The following is an 18270-nucleotide window of genomic DNA, read 5'->3' on the forward strand; positions in this document are numbered from 1 at the left end:
GAAAATGTTTGGTAATGTTAAATCATGCCTAGTAAATGAAATGTAGAAATAAAGCATAAGAACTAGTGTAATCTAACTTTTTAAGGAGTCTTTAATTTTTTAATGCCAGCCTTAAACATAACTCTGCCATCAGCTCTGGTGGAGATGCTAAACAAAGATTGACACTACAAATCTTTCTGAAGTTCAGCTGATTGACAGCCATAAATTCTGCGCAGAGGAAAATTAGCAGTGTATGTGGAATAAAATGAACATTTTTTTTAGAAAAAAAGATGACTTTGTCCCCCCATTGTGATACAATCTAAGTTATTTCACTCTCTCTGGGAAGTTAGCAAATCAAGCATTTGAACTAACTCTAGTGTCAATGCTAACAGAATTGAAGACCTTTAGGACTCCACATGAACACATTGTTACTGTACTGAACATAGTCTGCAGCTGATGGTACAAGATTTTAGTAACAATGAAAGGGGAAATCATTCTTCTTCAGCATGTAGTGTGAATGCATAGAATAGAGAAGACCAAACAGATATGCTTTCTCCGCACAGGATTTGTTTTGTAAATCACGTAATTCTTGCTAACATTTAATACTGCACTGTAGCATAAGAGATTTTAAGCAATGGACATCAGCTCTGTAGAAATCTATACTGCTGTGCAATACAGAAAGGGTGAAAAATTAATGGTTTTCAATATTTGAAAAATTTTACCAATAACATACATTCAATTCTTTTGACATATAATCTACAACCCAATGAAAAAGAAAACATTTTAGCCATTATAAATAATGAGCAATATGAAAAAATTGGCAGAGAAAACAATTTTAGGAATTTGTTAGATATGGGAAATTCAGGTTGGATACAAGGAAGAAGCTCTTTACTGTGAGGGTGGTGAGGCACTGGGACAGGTTGCCCAAAGAAGTGCTAAATGCTCCATCCCTGGCAGTGTTCAAGGCCAGGCTGGAGAGAGTCTTGGGTGACATGGTCTAGTGTGAGGCATCCCTGCCCACGGCAGGGGGTGGGGAGGGTGGAACTGGATGATCTTAAGGTCCTTTCCAACCCTAACCATTCTATGATTCCATGATTCTATTATTCTGTGATTCTATGTTAGATACACATTGCTGATAGATGTTGAGGAAAGAAAAAAAAAAAGAAAAAGCCAAATGAACTATAATATAAAATAAAGAATGAACTACAATATAGTTCAGATTACATTCAAAAACAGAAACTGCATTTCTATATTTCTGTTGAAAAAGAAAATAAATTCCAGGTTGAAAACACGTTAGCAAGGGGAATGCTTGCTCTCTACTGAAGCATTAGGGCATGCAAAAATATACTATATCCTCAAAAGGACAGAGTGCTCATATTACAATGGCTGAATTAGCTAGTATGAAGCCACAGCTACTGCTGAAAAGGAGGGAAAAACGGTCAACAACAAAATCAGAGAAAGCACCTTCACAGGATATCTTGCTTACTGGAATTACTAAAACAACAACAAAAAAGTCTACATATGATTAGTAAGACTGTAGAAGACAATACAGAAACTCAAACATCAGTGTACATGGCTCACACCTGTGAAGCTAACAAGTGCATAGTGATGTCTTACTTTCCTCATATGGGCAGAATGATACAATATCTTTGCAGTGCTTTCTTCCATTAAAACTTACAAGTCAGAACTAAAATGAGGTGAAGGAAAACAGCCCATCTACTTGTGACCCTTGTATTCTACCATTTAGGAATTCTTACTAAAAAAAAAGTGTATAGTACACGTTCTGGGATTTATTTTACATACAACAGAGGATTTTTTATCAAGAAAAAAAAAAAACAAAAAACCAGCATTTGATCATTTGATTCAGGAAAATAGAACCACAAGTGGTTTTCCTCTGTGTTTGGCAAGCTATTCAGCAGACAAACGTGACTAAAATCAAGAAGCCAGAACAATCAAAGCATCAGAAGCCCATTTGACATTGAACTAAAGAGTCTGACACTTCAATATGTACATATTTTTTTAATTTTGGCCAGGATTATGTCATTCATACAGATAGAAGCAGATGCTGCAATTTACATTATGTTTTCATCTTCTTTTACTGTGTGCAAATCAGTGTGGTTAATCAACTTACATAGCCCATCAATTAAGTGTATTATTTTATCTGTGTTATTTTACCATATTGTTTTATTTAACTGGTAATCAGTCTGCAAATCCAGCCTAAATTGAAATTTACCAGAAATTACATCTGTATAAGATTAACTTGTGGTGACATGATTTATCATGCTTGTGTTCCCGCAGTAATGCAGAAGACAGTGCAAAGAAGTAAGAAAACTTCCTATGCTTTTCCACATTTAAATTTGACTGGAATTAAAAAACCAAACAAACAACAACAACAAAAAAAAAAAAATACAAACAAAAAAAAAAACAACCAACCCACAAAGAACACAAAAAAACTAAAAGGGAAAAGAAATGAAAAGGCTAAAGAAATGAAGAAACTTGTCTACGTGGTGCACAAAACAGAAGCTCTCACAATGACATTCAGAGGATACTGTCAGTGACATACTCAGCATTCATAAATTAAATATCATTGGAAAATAACTGTGCATGTCAGCGATCACAAAAGGATGCATTGCAAAGGCTCTAAATTAGTATAATGATATGACTAAATTTGAGACTGGAAACTGAAAGAATCGTTGTTAGCAGTGTGTTGCAACTCTGTTGCAAAGAACTGGCTAGCAAAAACAAATATCTGGGTAGCAGGGCTTTGGACCATAAGGTTAGAAAAACATCAGCATGTTGAATGAATGCCAGAATAAACAAGGATCAACGGACAGGGAAGCAGATCTCATGATACGAGACAAGAGTGGATAAATGCACAGTAAAAATGTGCCAGACAAATTCTTGACATTTTTCTACAAAGAAAAAACACACATCCATCAGTGGAGATTTTTATTGCAGTGATAGCATTCAAATTCTTTCCTGGCTTATAAAAGCACTTGAGTGTCACGGCCCAGCTTTGCTTTCACTCATACAACAAGTTAAACTCACATGAGGGTGTAGTGACAAAGGTAATTTAAGGTAATTGATTAAATTCGGGAAAAAAAAAAACAAGTAAAACAAAAAGAAAAATCAGAAGCCCAGTTGTTATATAGTCTATGAAAGCATTCTTCACCACACAGGAATTAAACAATGCCAATCGCTATGTTACATCCCCTTCCAGAGTCAAGACTCCCAATGTGATTTCATTATTTTCCATTTATGACACTCCCTACAACAGATATGTGGCTTCTGTTGTCCTGAGCAATGCGTTCTTAGTGGACAAAAGCCACTTTTCTTGAAGTTGCTAGATTTGTGGATTCTTCTAAGGCCAGAGGAATAATTATGTATATTTATTCTGACCTTCTGCAATACATAGACCATGAAATGTCATTTTGGAATTACTTCACCAAGTTCATCACTTATGTGTTTGAACAGACAAAAATAATGACATATGAAAAATGCATTCATAAAGGCCCATCTATATTAGCCTTGACAAGGTTCCAGGTCTCTCCCAACATCCTTGATGACAAGATGGTAGGATATGGACTGCACAAATGGAGCACTTACAAGTGGAGAAACGGCTGAGATGTTAAACTTTAAAGGTGGTAGTTAATAGCTCAAGGCCAGGCTGACATCTTGTCATGAGTGGAATGGCTCAGGGGTCAGTCCTTGACCTTCAAAATATTTTTAAACAGTTTGGAAAATGGTATTGAAGGCACCCTTACCGAGTCTGTGGAAGACACTAAACAGGGAGGAGAGGTAGATATATTGGAAGAAAGAGCTACCATGCAGAAAGAGGCTGTAAAATTACAATAACAGGAATTGCATAAGGTTTAACAAAGATAAATGCAAAGTCTGTCCAGGGGGAAAGTAATCCCAAACATCCATACTGGCTGGGAAAGAATGATCAGGAGTGTATCCTGGCTTAAAAGAAGTTATGGATCCAATAGGACAGCAAGTTGAGCATAAACAAGCAGCCCACACTTGCAGCAGGAAAACAAACTGCAGTCTGTATCAGTATGAATGTACATAGCAAACAGAACAAGGGATACGATTAATACACAATACTTGGCACTTGCCAAGCCGCACTAGGAACTTCATGTCCATTTTTGGTTCTCCAGTTTCAAGGGAGATGTTAAAATTGGAGAGTGTCCACCAAGGTGATCAGAGGGTTGGAGATTTTGTTCAACATCTTTGTCAGTGACATGGACAGTGGGATTGAGTGTGCCCTCAGCAAGTTTGCTGATGATACCAAGCTGTATGGTTCGGTTGATACCCTGGAGGGAAGGAATGCCATCTTGACACACTTGTGAGGTGGGTTGATGCCAACCTCATGAAATTTAAACATAACAAGTGCAAGGTCCTACACCTGGGTCGGAGCAATCCCAGGTACAGCTACAGGTTGGGCAGAGAAGAGATTCAGAGCAGCCCTGCGGAGAAGGACCTGGGGGTGCTGAGCCGACAGTGTGCTCTCGCAGCCCAGAAAGCTGACCGTATCCTGGGCTGAGTCAAAAGAAGCGTGACCAGCAGGTTGAAGGAGGTGATCCTGCCCCTTTACTCTGCTCTTGTGAGACCTCACATGGAGTATTGTGTGTAGTTCTGGTGTCCTCAACGTAAAAAGGACATGGAACTGTTGGAGCAAGTCCAGAGGAGGGTCACGAGGATGATCATGGGACTGGAGCACCTCCTGTAAGAAGATAGGCTGAGAAAGTTGGGGCTGTTCAGCCTGGAGAAGAGAAGGCTGCGTGGAGACCTCATAGCAGCCTTCCAGTACCTGAAGGGGGGCTATAGGGATGCTGGGGATGGACTCTTCATTAGGGACTGTAGTGATAGGACAAGGGGTAACAGGTTCAATCTTAAACAAGGGATGCTTAGATTGGCTATAAGGAGGCAGTTCTTTCCTGTGAGGCCGGTGAGGCACTGGAATGGGCTGCCCAAGGAAGCTGTGAGCACTCCATCCCTGGAGGTGTTCAAGGCCAGGCTGGACAGAGCCTTGGGTTACATGGTTTAGTGTGAGGTGTCCCTGCCCATGGCAGGGGTGTTGGAACTAGATGATCTTAAGGTCCTTTCCAACCTGAACTATTCTGTGATTCTATGATCTTAACTTACCAAGACTGGTGGAAATGGTGTTGTTCAACCTAGAATGGAAGGCTTACACAGATTCTAATCACATTTTTCCATTATCTAAAGAGAAGGTTAGAGAGAAGTTGAGCGTACGAATTAGGATTCATGCTGACAGGATAAGAGGCAATGGCCTATGTTTCTGAAGGGAAATCCTGTGTTGTCATAAGAAAGAAGTTCTTCACTGTGTGAACAACTTAAGCATTGGAACAGGTAGCTCAGAGAGGTAATGGAATCAGCTCACTGGAAATATTTGAGAGAGCTTAACATGGCCCCAAATAAGCTAGTTTAAGACCCTGCTTTGAATTAGGAAACCAGATCTCCTCCGACAAGAGGAATTGGTCTCTAAAGGTTCCTTCCAACTTAAGTTTTCATTGATTTCTATGATTCTTAATCAGTATGGAGTTACATACAAAAAGTATTTCTGGAGACTCTTCAAATTTTATGTTAAGCAAGTTCAAGAAAGCGAACCAAAACATATACTTTCCTGTTTGGGGAAAACAAACGAACCACCAATCAACCAACCAAGCAACTAAAATACAGAAACCGCTATAAACTTATGTAGTTTATCAATTAAGCCAAAGGCAAGCCTACTATTAGCAAGGGAAATGTGTTTTCCTGTCTTTATCACCCTTCAGTCCTTTGATGCTCAAGTAGACTCATCCCGATTACTTCATACATGACCCCTTGAAAATCCTGAACACCATTATGGAAATACAAGCTTGACTGTCCATATAATAGGTTTAATTTATTCATCCCTTATTCTTTTCTGTCAGTAAATGCAACATTTTTTTTTTAATTTTATTTATTTTATTTATTTCTGATGTTCTTAATAATGGCAAAAGCACTAATTTATCTCAAGACTTTTTTCTAAACATAAGGTGGCTAGATGTCAAATTTAGGTGAAGCAAACATTATAGATGATCCTCTCATGGTTCATAGCTGTTCTAACACATTTGGGATACGTCCCTGGCATTTTAGGCCACAGATGATTAGTACCATTAATAGAGAGATAAAAAAATAAGTTAATTAATACATTTCAGATTTAGCCTAACGTAAAGTTTTAGGAATACTTCAATTGTCCTCAAGCTTTATAAAGACAGAAAAATTCAAAACTAAGGTTAACTGAAAGACTTTGAACATTTGCATAATTGAAAATAAATTGTAAACAAACATAAATAGCATGCTCCCTGTCCTGAACTGTCACCAACTGAAAACTTGGAAAGGCTGTTCAAGTATCTATCAACAACTGATGATGTGTTCATTCCATTGTGCATTTTTTTGTACTTTCTATAATTTGCATCAGTGTATACTGACCCACCTCTGCCAGTTCTCAATATGAAGCAAAATTCTTTAAAATAGGTACTATTTTCTCTAAACCTCTCAATGTTTCTGAAGTGGACAATGGTGGTCCCTTATTGGGACTTCTGAGCTAAACAGCAATATATGCAAATAATGATCAATATCAGAATACAATACAAGAATCAGAATGAATGATATCAGATCTTATTAATTTTTCAGCTTTACACAGTATCACTACCTGCCCTATTTCTGGATATTTTGTTCTAAATAAACCATTTAAATTTGTTACAATGACAAAACAATTTTAATTTCCCAGTTAGCCACAGCTAATTCTACACTGCAAAAGAAGTGCTGTTTTTTTCAGCCAGCAGAAGCAATATATTTACTGATTTTGACATAGCTGACCACATTATGTGTAAAACACAATTTGGTCTTAATTGCATATCTGCACCTGATGCCTCTATAATATAGTACAATACCGTAGGCATTCCAAAGTCTCCACAGTTTTGAGTCATTTTTAGAGGTGAGGGCATTGCTTTTATAGAGCAATTTGCTAATCACTAGTATCTAAAGTATACTGAAAATAACATGCATTTCTCCACCAGCAGTGAACAGTAGGCCAGACTTACATCAGCTTAACTGTCCTCTATCACTAACAGACAGACTGCGTTAAAACTTCTGATATCTTCAGATTTTCCGATCAGATTAGGAGCTAGTCATAAAAATAACATTTATAGTACTGTATTTTTTTAATTGTCTCCTAGAACTACGAGACAATCTTTTTCTCAGTCATCAAAGAATGTGGAAAAGACACTTTCCTTTTCATTGGACTGGTCTCACTGGCTCTGGCCCTCCGACTTCAGGAAATTTCTTTGCTCTCCCTCTGCCCCTATTTTTTCTTAACTGCTGAGGCCTGAAAACCCTGAAGTGAACCAGCTGATTTAGATTTGGTTATGTCAGAATAAATACAATAAAACCAATGCATACAATGTTCTCTCCTCCATAATGGCTGTTTTCATGGTCCATAGAGCCCAAATGAAAAAAAGTAAGAAAGGTATTTCTGCCAAGAATAGAGCTACAAGGAATGAAAAATGTAGTGCTCAGAGAAAGACATTTTTATTTTTGCCAAGACTGCTTTTTGTTTTACAAAACAGATATTTGAACAAACATTAAATATTTAAAATAAGTTATGGCTACAAAACCCCAGACCCTAATGCTGTTGAAATAAGTGAGTTTTCACTATCAGCTTTGAGCTGGAAATAAGTAAGGATATTATAGCTCAAAAACCACTAATGGATTTCAGAAAACTTCCTTGCCTTTTATACCCCAATGATTTATAATCTTCTACCAAATTATAACTAATGTCACAATAGTTCTTTCTGTAAAATGCTGTGGCAGATGATAACTTTTGTATTTCTCACACTTCTGTGGGTTTTTTCCTCTATAAGTAGGAATAAGGCACTAAGCAAATTTAATCTGTTTTTAAAGCAGATCCTATATTCTGCATGTTCTGTGAAGATAAATCCAAGTCTGTTCACTCTGCCTCTTCTCAGACACTAACTGCAGGACAATACCTCCACACTTCATTTGCACTCTATCTGGAAGCAAGCTCCTTTTCCAAAGACAGTGAATGCGTGGTTTTGGGAACTACACAGGAATTTCACAAATACTACTTTAAATATTTACCTTAATAGAGTGAGAATATGTCACAACACCATGATTCTAACAATTGTATTCTCACAGCATGGAAGGTGTTGGCATGGAAGATGTTTTTGCAATGTTCAAAGCAAAATTAACATGCTCTATGCCCAGAATGTTCTGTTGCTGTTGTGATTAAAAAAAAAAAATTCATCAGGCAGCATTAGAAATCAAACTAATAAAATTCAAGGACTCTTTGAATGAGGAGAAGGGATAGAAAGCCCACTAACTATTATTTGCTAATTTGTTGCCTCAAACATTTAGGAATAAATACTGTTTCATCATCTACTTAGATTTTAAAAACTTAACAGAACTTCCATTGTCACTTTTTTGGCACCTGTCAAGTAGCATCATTAGCATTACTTATTTCCTGTAATGATAGTCATCAAAATCAGCCTAGTGAAACAGACAGATTGGTGGCTTTTTTCCCCCCAATAAATTCTCCCATCAGTTCTGTTGCCAGACCTAACAAAACTCTGAACATCCAAAATAACAAATAATTTCAAGTATTTCTTTACTAAATAGCTCTTACATAAGATATTTGACAGCTATATATTAGCACAGGGCACCACTGAGGTGTTCTGCAGTGGGATTTGGTTTCAGCATTCAGTACTTTTTTATTATAGTAACTAAATTACTAAAAACACTGGACCATATGTGCTAGCTAAGAACAGCTGAGTCTCTCTGTGCTCTCGCCTGTTCTTGGTCACTGGAAAATTGGAGTTAATTCAGGCAAACAGGATTGATGCCATATGTGGTTCATTTCAAAGGTATAGAAGTGTGGTAGGATGCTGATCAGAACTGTTTCTCTGTCAGCAAATCTGTCAGTTCTTGGAAAAATTTTGGCCATTTGTACTTGAAACACTTGTACTCCAGTAAACAACATACTGGAAAACATAATAAGCAGCATAACATGACATTACATAATGGAGAGGTTGACAAAAGACTTAAATATCTGGGATGAAATGATATAGTAAAAGACAAACAAACTTTTCAAAATGGTTGCTGAAGATGAAGGGAAGAATATAACTGCTAAGTACTTGTCTTATTTTCCTCAAAAGCTGGAAGTCCTTCAAAGCCTGTTAAAAGCTTGAGGTTAAAAAAAAAGAAAAAAACTGATTTTTGGCTTCAAAAAAATTTTGGTATGTCAGCAATTGCGGACACACTGAATTGCAATGAAAAACAGAATAAGAAAATGTGAAATTAAGTTTCCAAAACCGTTACATAATAATATATTAGGAACAAAGTAGACAGAATGGCAGGGAAAAAAATAAGAGAAAGCAAAATTTCATCTCAATTTTGCTAGGCATGAAGACAGTAATAAAAATAAAAACTTAACCATGGAAAACTTTTATTTTGAAAAATTCTGATTTTTTTTACAGAGAATTCCTGAGCTGGCATAAAGATTTTCTGTGGTACTGAACAAGATCACACCATGAGATGACTTAACGATATTTTAAGGTTTCTAAATAAAAATTTCAACTAATTCACGCAGTAGAAGGCTTATTATTGACTAAGTTATTGATTTACATTTATGTATTTACAGCTAGACATAGTACAATTACACTTCATTATCTATGAATTTTGGGGGCTGCACAGAATTTTTTATCAAAAACAAAATGCTTCAAAAATGGCTTGAAATATTTCCTCTCTGACATATGTCATCTGAGTTCTGAAATACAATCAAGAGTATATATTTGACATTATATACTGACAGTATAGCATTTCCCGTCAGATTGTCAGTAAGTTGATCAGTTGGACATAAAAAAGTAATTCTCCTGTTTATCCAGAAAAAGAAAAAAAAAAAAAAAAAAAGGGGAAACACAGTTTTTATGAAATTTGAACATCCATTCAGTTAAATTTAGCTAAATTTATATAAGTATATTTGTTAATCTGCTTATTGAAACAAGCCAACCTTTTATGAATGCTATCAAATGAAACTGCTGAGCAGTTTCAAACAGTAAGATCTAGAACTATCGTCTTTGACTTTATTTCCCATTTTGTTTTAGTTAACTATATGTGAAAAGTCAGAAAACTCCATTGTAAGGAATTTTATGGAAACTAATTTATAAACAAGTATTTTAGAAACAGTCAATGAATAATAACTAAATATATAATAAATTACTATAATAAAATTAATATCATTACCTGTGACTAACTTCATATTCTGCTGTTCATATGTGTTATGTAAGACTGAAAACAGTGGCAACAAAAGTAAAGTGAAAGCACAGAAAACTAATAGAATTTGTTATATTTTTATACCATGCCACTTACATTTCTGTAGTGTCCATGTGGTTTGACAAAAATAAACATTTACACTGATAGGGCTTGTTATTGTATTTTGGAACATTACTGATGCCATTGTCAATGTGTGATTGTGGTTTTATTGTTTCTGGTGACCCTTCAATACTTACAGATAGGATTGCAGAGCTCACTTATGAGTTTGAAAGCCATTGTGTTGGGAAAGGTGTTGCAACAACACTGCAAACCTGATTTCTTGATATAGTCCAAGAAGAAGAGCAGCCAAAGCAGTGACAATACAAGCAGATTCGAACATGATAAAGTACATGAAACTTTTGGGGGAAATAAGGGAATAGTTTCATCTCCTTTGGATATTGATCATTGCCTGAGGTTGCTAAAATATGGTGTCAATTAACATAATAGGTTTTTCTAACGAGGACTTGGGTCAGCTCTTGGACTGATAACGTCACTATCTCAATTTACAATAAACAGCTGCAGGTAAGTTACAAACATTAGCTGTCAGCAATAAATTTAAAAAAGAAAAATTACCTGTTTTAAGGTTCACAGCTCCATAAACATCTTTTAACTTTAGTCATAAGACCCTAATCAACTGTTTTTGTTTCATCTTAGCAATAGCTGTATTCAGTATTTTGTACCAGCACTATGCATTTGATGTCATTTCTGAAATGGGGGTAAGTACTACAGTCTTACTATTTTGCGTTTATAGTCTTATATTCTGATTTAAGTTTATCTGACAAAGTTGCACTGAACCTTCCAGGAAGGTGCCTGTTACTGAAGATCTCTGGGAAGAGTAAATTCATGTTCATCATGACAGATGTGATAGTATCTGTCAATTAGCACTCTCCATTCAGGTTATGGCAGTATTTGCCGTAATTCTAGTTTGTTGGGCTTTTTTAATAGCAAACATTCTATAACTACCTTTATCTTAGGAAAATGGATAATAACCAGAGAATATTGTATCCATGCCACTTTTTTGCCTTTAAACTGTTATAATTAGTATCCATTTGATTTTTTTCATTTTCAGTAAAAAAACAAGAATAAAGAAAATCCCAGTGACCTGCTAATTTGCTCTTCTTAAGATTGCATAATCATGTAGCATGATTCTTCTGGGTTTGCCTGCTATTAACTATTATCTTAATGGAACTTGTATTTCACCCATTACTAGGCACAGAAAAAAAAGTTAAGCAAGTTATAAGTCTATCAGTAAGTTATAAGTCTATCTATAAGTTTAACCCTAGCCAGCGACTAAGACCCACACAGAGGTTTGCTCACTCCCCCTGCTTGGGATGGGGAAGAAATATGGAAGAGTAAAAGTGAGTAAACTTTTTTGGCTCAGATAGACAGTTTAGTAAGTGAAATAAAAGCCACACACACAAGCAAAGCAAAATAAGGAATTAATTTACCATGAATGAGCCTGTATGGGACCAAGTATTGACTCTCAGGGCATACTGTTTGTGTCTAATATCCAGCTGGACTTCAAGATGTTCATAACAACCCTTTGAGCCTGGCATTTAAACCAGTTTTAGGTCCTTCTTACTCTCCACTTATCTGGTCCATACTAGACTAGATAGATACTTTCCACCAAATATGTATAAGGGCAATCTCTTGTCCTTTCCTTGTGTTGATCTGTCCTCTAAAGCCTATAAAAGCATTTAAAATAGCCTATAGGCAAAGTCTCTTTGTACTACTTACAATGTTTTGGAAACAAAAATTGGACTTCTGCTACACTGAAGAGACATTGTGTTCACGTACCCATTCTGCCTACACCTTCAAGAATAAAAAGTCAACATTTATCTCCATTTATCTCCATCACTGTACTGTTTTCTTGTTAGGTATAATGACTTTGCTTGAGACTCTATTGCTTTTTATTTTAATTCCACCTTCTATACAGTTTACAGATGTTAGATTGCTAACGTTTTGAGAAGACAAAATAGTACCCCTGTTGCTCTCAATGCATGAGTAAAAGCTAGTATTTGACAATTTTTTTTTTTTTTTTCTGGTAGCAAAGTTACTAAAATTAGTCTTAGGAAGCTCATTTTCTTCGTTCAGGTTTTTGTAACTTTCCTTAGTTTTCTTTGAATTGGTTAGGAAAAAAAAAATCAAGTTTATCTATATATTCCAGTCCTGAATTCTTGTCTTAGAAAGCTTTATCAAGAATTCACTAATGCTTGACTACTGTGCCTTAGCAATCAGAATATGATTAAAAAATTTCAATCTGTTTTCAGTCACTAGCTTAGTGGGTTTTTTGTTCCCTTTGCCTGCACTAAAATACTCTTTGTTCACCTCAACTATTTTGACCTTCACTCACGTGTAGTACGATTAATGCTTAGATGTGTTAAGCATTTGCTTTGACTAGCTTACTTTTCCACTTTGCTTTTTTCTTATTTTATTTGAGTCTTTTTTGATATATAAAAATCTATTTCATACTGAAAGCTGTCAAGAGGCTTATGGCACTCTTATTTTCTCCCCCTTTAAACAGACTTTATCTAAACAATACCAGATACCTACTGCAGTGCACTACCTTTTCTTCTGGATTCCAGAGCATCCCATTTATTTGGAGTACAAAATGATGGAGAAAGAACTAACACAAACTCATGCATAAATTTACTTGTCTTTGGGATCAACCTTTTGAACTCCTTGAAGACAATGATTAAGTTAGTTTCTTACTGTCTACACAGCTGTCTTGGACCAAAAGATAGGTTATAAATTAGTCTGCTTCTTTGTTTTTATTATACATTAGGTCAAATATGCAGGGTTGAGAAAGACATAACTGGTAAAAACTGGCAAATCACACTTATCAATAGGTACAAAATACACCAGCTCACTGAAAACATCTTACTTTTAAAGATGTTGCTTAAATATCCTGCAAACTATAATATTTTTATTTAGTTCTCCCAGTTTTAATAATCACTCAGAAGTCTATACTAAAGCTATTGCCCTTTTAATACTTGTGTCTAAATAAATTATGTCTGTTTCTGAAGTCTCAGGACCTTGATTTTCTGAAAGGAAGCTAAAATTTCAAACATTTGCTGGAAATTTTGTCTCTTTAAAATTACCATTTAAAATAAATGGAAGACCCATAAATTATGTGTTTCAAACATTATTTCCATATATATAGTACCAAATATATAAAGTTGGTACAGATACCAATGTTTTAAAAAGAAAATTTCTATAGTTATTCTATGTTTGTGAGGAGCTGTATGTGGAGGACAAGATTTTTTCCAACAGAAAAAAAAAATTTATGTTTCTATCAGACATGTTTAACAGAACCCCAGCCTAAGCTTGCTAGTTTGGAATGGAATGTAAACAATGGTCACAAATAAATATCACTGAGAAATAAAAGATACTTTTTTTTTGTGAACACTCAAACATGAATACTATAGGCATTTTGACACGACACCCACACAAGCCACATTTCTGCTAGTCTTTCAGGGTTATGCTTAAGGTGCTTGATTGAATGGCACTGACTATAATTCTATTCTTTGGTAAATGCTTCAGTAATTCATAAAATACTTATTCAATAAAGAAAATCACTGGTATTAGCAAACCATGTCCTAAACCAGCCTTCAACTCTTGAATCTATGGTGCAAATTGGATAAAAATATTATAGCAGATTGATGAAGCAGCTCTCATAGAACCATAGAATGTTCTGGGTTGGAAGGGACCTTCTGAGAATAGCTAGTTCAAACTTCTGACAGGGCAGGAGCACTTCACTGGAGCAGGTTGCTCAAAGCTCCATCCAGAATGACCTTGAATACTTCCTATGATGAGACATCCACAGATTCCCTGGGCAACCTATTCCACTGCCTCACCACCCTCACTGTGAATAATTTCCTCCTTGTGTCCAAGGCCAGGGTAAAATATCTCTCTCTGTTTTTTTTATGCGCTCTCATTGAGTATTGAAAGGCCACACTTGACATCTCCTCAGAGCCTTCTCTTCTCCAGGCTAAACAACCCCTGTTCTCTCAGCCTTTCTTCACAGGAGAGGTGTTCAAGCCTTCTGACAATTTTTGTGGCCCTCCTTTGAACCCACTCTAAAAGGTCTCCGTCTTTCTTGTACTACAGTTGAAAAAATACCATCAGAAACAAGAAATAGAGTTAGGCACTCAGAAACTGAAAAAAAAAAGTTGAAAGAAGGCTTAGAACTCCTAGAAAATAATTGTGGTTATTGAAACAAGAGTTTGTGAACATTTGTTACACACTGATGCTATGAAACTGTGTCTGTGAAATATTCCAATTAACGTGGAGTATTTTGTCTGGTTTGCATTTTCTTCCAAATAGTCTTTCCATGACAATTAAGGCTTTGAATGTCAGAAATTCAGGGTGAGGAAAATGTTTTGGTGTCTATAATATTTCTTCAGGGCAAGAAAATCAGAGTAAAATGACAATCAGTATACTGTTGTCATATAGTCATTAAAATCATTTCTAATGAACCAGGACAAAGCCTTTTTCTTTTCTCTGAAACATTACTTAATTTCAGACAATCAATTGCCAAGAAATTAATATCTTAATTTTCCCTTTCTTCATGTCTCTTTGCCAACAACCCTACCTTAAAGCCACAAGTCGCATTCATGTAAAGGGCTCCTTGACATTCAGAACCACTGTTTCTTCCCATTAAAGAGATAAACTTTACAAACAGCTTTAAATAGAGCATAAAAACATAGCAAACCTCATTGAATCTGGAGAATACCTTTCCTTCATTGCAATACCTCTGCTAGTTCAAACCCCAAATCAGACACTCCTGAGTCCTTAGAAACAATGTATTTCTCCATATATCTTTATATACAGATATAGATCATCCCTTGCTCTGTTTGTATGCACACATATATATACATGCATGTACCTGTGGTTTTATGTTTTTCTCACAGATCCTAGATTAAGAATTGAAGTTGACTAAATAATTACACTTGATAGATGTAACACTTTCTATATAGCAGCTTCTCCTGAGCCTCCTATATTTTCTGGAAGAGATAAGTAAAAAGTTAGGCAATTTGGATCTAGAAGACTTGCAGTAGAAGACGCTGCATCTTTGCAATACAATTCTTAAGATTTTCTGGATTCTAATTTCAGGGAATCTGTACAATATTGGGACTTCTATTTAACGATTCTCAGAAATATGTGGTGTCTGCTATAGCTAACTAGCCAAATCGCCTCCTTTGTGTCCATTTACATTTCTGCCCATTTCTTCTCAAAGGTATCCAGAAATTAGTATCGCCTTATACATCTGCAATAATCTGCAAGAGGGAGGTCATCTGGGAAGGTTGAAGCTACCTCCTTTGAAAAATCTTCAGAAGTAAACTACTCATTATCCTTTCCAAGACATGATCTGTGGCTAGAAAGCTAGAGGTCATCTGAATAGATCAAGATACAATCTGTTCTGAGAAAAAACACTGACATAACACAGTTTGCTGTTCAGATAAGGAAAAGAATTAGAACTTTGTTCTTTATTCTAATTTAATATGATGAGGAAAATGGTGGAAAGGGAGAGCCAGAAAGGAATATGGTGTGCCTCCACAGCAGCAAGCACTTATGACTAATTTACTTCCCCTGGAGTAAAGAGGACATTTCTTGCATTCTTGATAAAGCTTAAGTACCTGTGTCAATGCTTATAAATAATGTATAAATATGCAGAGAATGTAACAAAATTCATTTGGTTATAAAACTAAGGGTGTACAGGTGAAGCTCACACTTGCAAATTCAATTTGAACCTTATTCTAAAAAAAAAAATAATAAAATTATTTTTGCTTTCCTGACTGTGTCTGTAAACATCTTTCCAGTTACCTGCCACTCTCAGAGTAAAATATCAGGACAGCTATTTTTGTCAGGATTTTTGAGATAGGTTGAAGATGATAGTAAAGTAGGGAGATAATGTATCAGAACCAAACAACTAATATTGAAATATCAAGAATTTCAGTAGAGCTATTTCATTTAAGATCAGATGAGGATAAGAATCCACAACCTTGTACCTGTATTACTAGAATTCTGATTCTTGAGAAATGTCAAATGATTTCATTTATACCATTCCAAGACTGTCATTATCAAAATAACTACTGTTATTAAGTACATAAGTTTCTTCACCATACTCATTTTGATGGTTTTCACACCACAGTAAAGGGGAGTGTGTGGGAAAGAGAAGAAGTAATGATTGCTGCTCTCTGAAGAGAGAGAATGTCTTATTACTCTCTATCACTGCTGCACAACATTGCTGCTTGCAAAAGTAGCCATTGGCAGCAAAGTGTATCTAAATATTCTGTGTTCTTAACAAAAACATAGACAGCTGATGATTACTTGAAAATGAGCAGACACCTATTGTACAGTGTTGCCTTGAGTAGCTAAGTGTGTTATAGTAAAAATTAAGCTGGGCAGGCCTGTTTGCTAAAAAACAGCTTTTGTGGAGCAGTAGATGAAAGAAGAAAGCAGTTCAATGATTACAGAACAAACAGTTTCCAATGTAACTGGCCCTGAAGTTAGAATCTACAAACATGGGTACAAACAGGTTTATAAGTTGGAGATAGAAGGTAATCAATGCAAAATAAATAATTAAAAGATGATAGTTGAACAAAAGAACATGAAAAATAATGCTTATTGGTAGAATTGTATTAAAAAATATAACATATTAGTGGTTTCGAAAAAACAAACACTTCCACGTTCACATGAATGAAATGCGTGCATGCAGTGCAAATGAATGCATGCAGCATGGAGGAAAAACACCAGGAGTTGTGTGCACGCCTGCAGGGCTACTATTTTATTGGCTTCACAGAGATGTGTTGCAATGGAAGGATACAGGCTCTTTAGAAAGAACAGGTGGGTGACACCAAGAGTGGGGTGTTACTCTCTATGTCAATGACCATATAGAGTGTATGGAGCTCTACCTGGGCATGGATGAGAAGCCCCCCAGACACTTATACATAAAAAATAAAGGGTGAGCAGGGATAGGTAACATTATAGTGAGGGCATGCTAGAGGATGCCAGATCAGGAAGACCAAGCAGATGAGACCCTCCAGAAAGAGACAGGAGCAGCCTCACATTCACAAACCCTTATGATGACTTAAATCCCATTGATATCTGCTTGAGAGACAACACAGCAAGGCATAAACAATCCAGGAGGTTTCTGAAATGGCTTGATGATAACTTCCTTCTCCAACTGATAGAGGAGTTAACGAGCAGAGGGGCTATGCTGGACCTTGATCTCATCAACAAGGGGGAGCTGATGGGGAATGTGAAGCTCAAGGACAGCCTTGGCTTAAACGACGAAGTTCAAGATTTTTAGGGCAATGAGGAGGGCACACAGAAAACTTGCTACCCTGGACTTCAGAAAAGCAGACTTTGGCTTCTTCAGGGATCTACTGACATGGGATAAAGCCCTGGAGGGAAGAGGCACACTAGAAAGCTGATTAATTTTCAAGGATCACCTCCTCCAACCTCAGGAACAATGCATCCTCACAAAGAGAAAGTCAGGCAAAAACACCAGGATGTTGACACATGGATGAAGAAGGTGCTCCTGACAAATAAGAAAAGGAAGTCTACAGAGGGTAGAAGCAAACACCTCTAGTTTACCAGGACATTTCAGTTTGAATGTAGTATTATAATTTCAATACCATGAAAAACATTGACAAAGAATAAAATTGTGTACAAGAAGAGTGCTTGAGGCAAAATTATATGACTTTATGGCAAACTGTATGTGTATGTGTGCGCAAATCCAATTCGTATATATACATGATTATATATATGCTTATTGACTGTGTGTGAATATTGCTGTAAGTGCAAGAGATCAAGCACATAGTGCAGTTGATAAGGATGACAGTCTACAAAACAACATTTAATTGGGGCCTGTGACTTAATCAAAGAAATATTTCTCTCAATTTTGAA

At 36.0% G+C, this 18270-nt stretch overlaps 1 protein-coding gene across 8 annotated transcripts in view; it reads right to left on the reverse strand.

Annotated features, from left to right (window-relative positions):
* The window catches only part of GRIK2 (glutamate ionotropic receptor kainate type subunit 2), a 407838-nt gene that overhangs the window by 37169 nt on the left and 352399 nt on the right, over positions 1–18270 (reverse strand). The window contains exon 15 of one of the 8 annotated variants that reach the window (XM_061460227.1): positions 5145–5202. The exons of the other annotated variants lie outside the window; for them this stretch is intronic. Coding sequence (XP_061316211.1) covers positions 5182–5202 — 21 coding nt within the window. The 3' untranslated portion in view covers positions 5145–5181. Of the gene's footprint in view, positions 1–5144; positions 5203–18270 lie in introns of those variants that run through there. 8 annotated transcript variants of the gene reach the window in all.

Source organism: Pezoporus flaviventris, unplaced genomic scaffold (assembly GCF_033815535.1).
Source record: "Pezoporus flaviventris isolate CSIRO_AGI_PZ_B2104156 unplaced genomic scaffold, CSIRO_AGI_Pfla_v1 ptg000031l, whole genome shotgun sequence".
In the NCBI taxonomy this organism is placed as follows: Eukaryota; Metazoa; Chordata; class Aves; order Psittaciformes; family Psittacidae; genus Pezoporus; species Pezoporus flaviventris.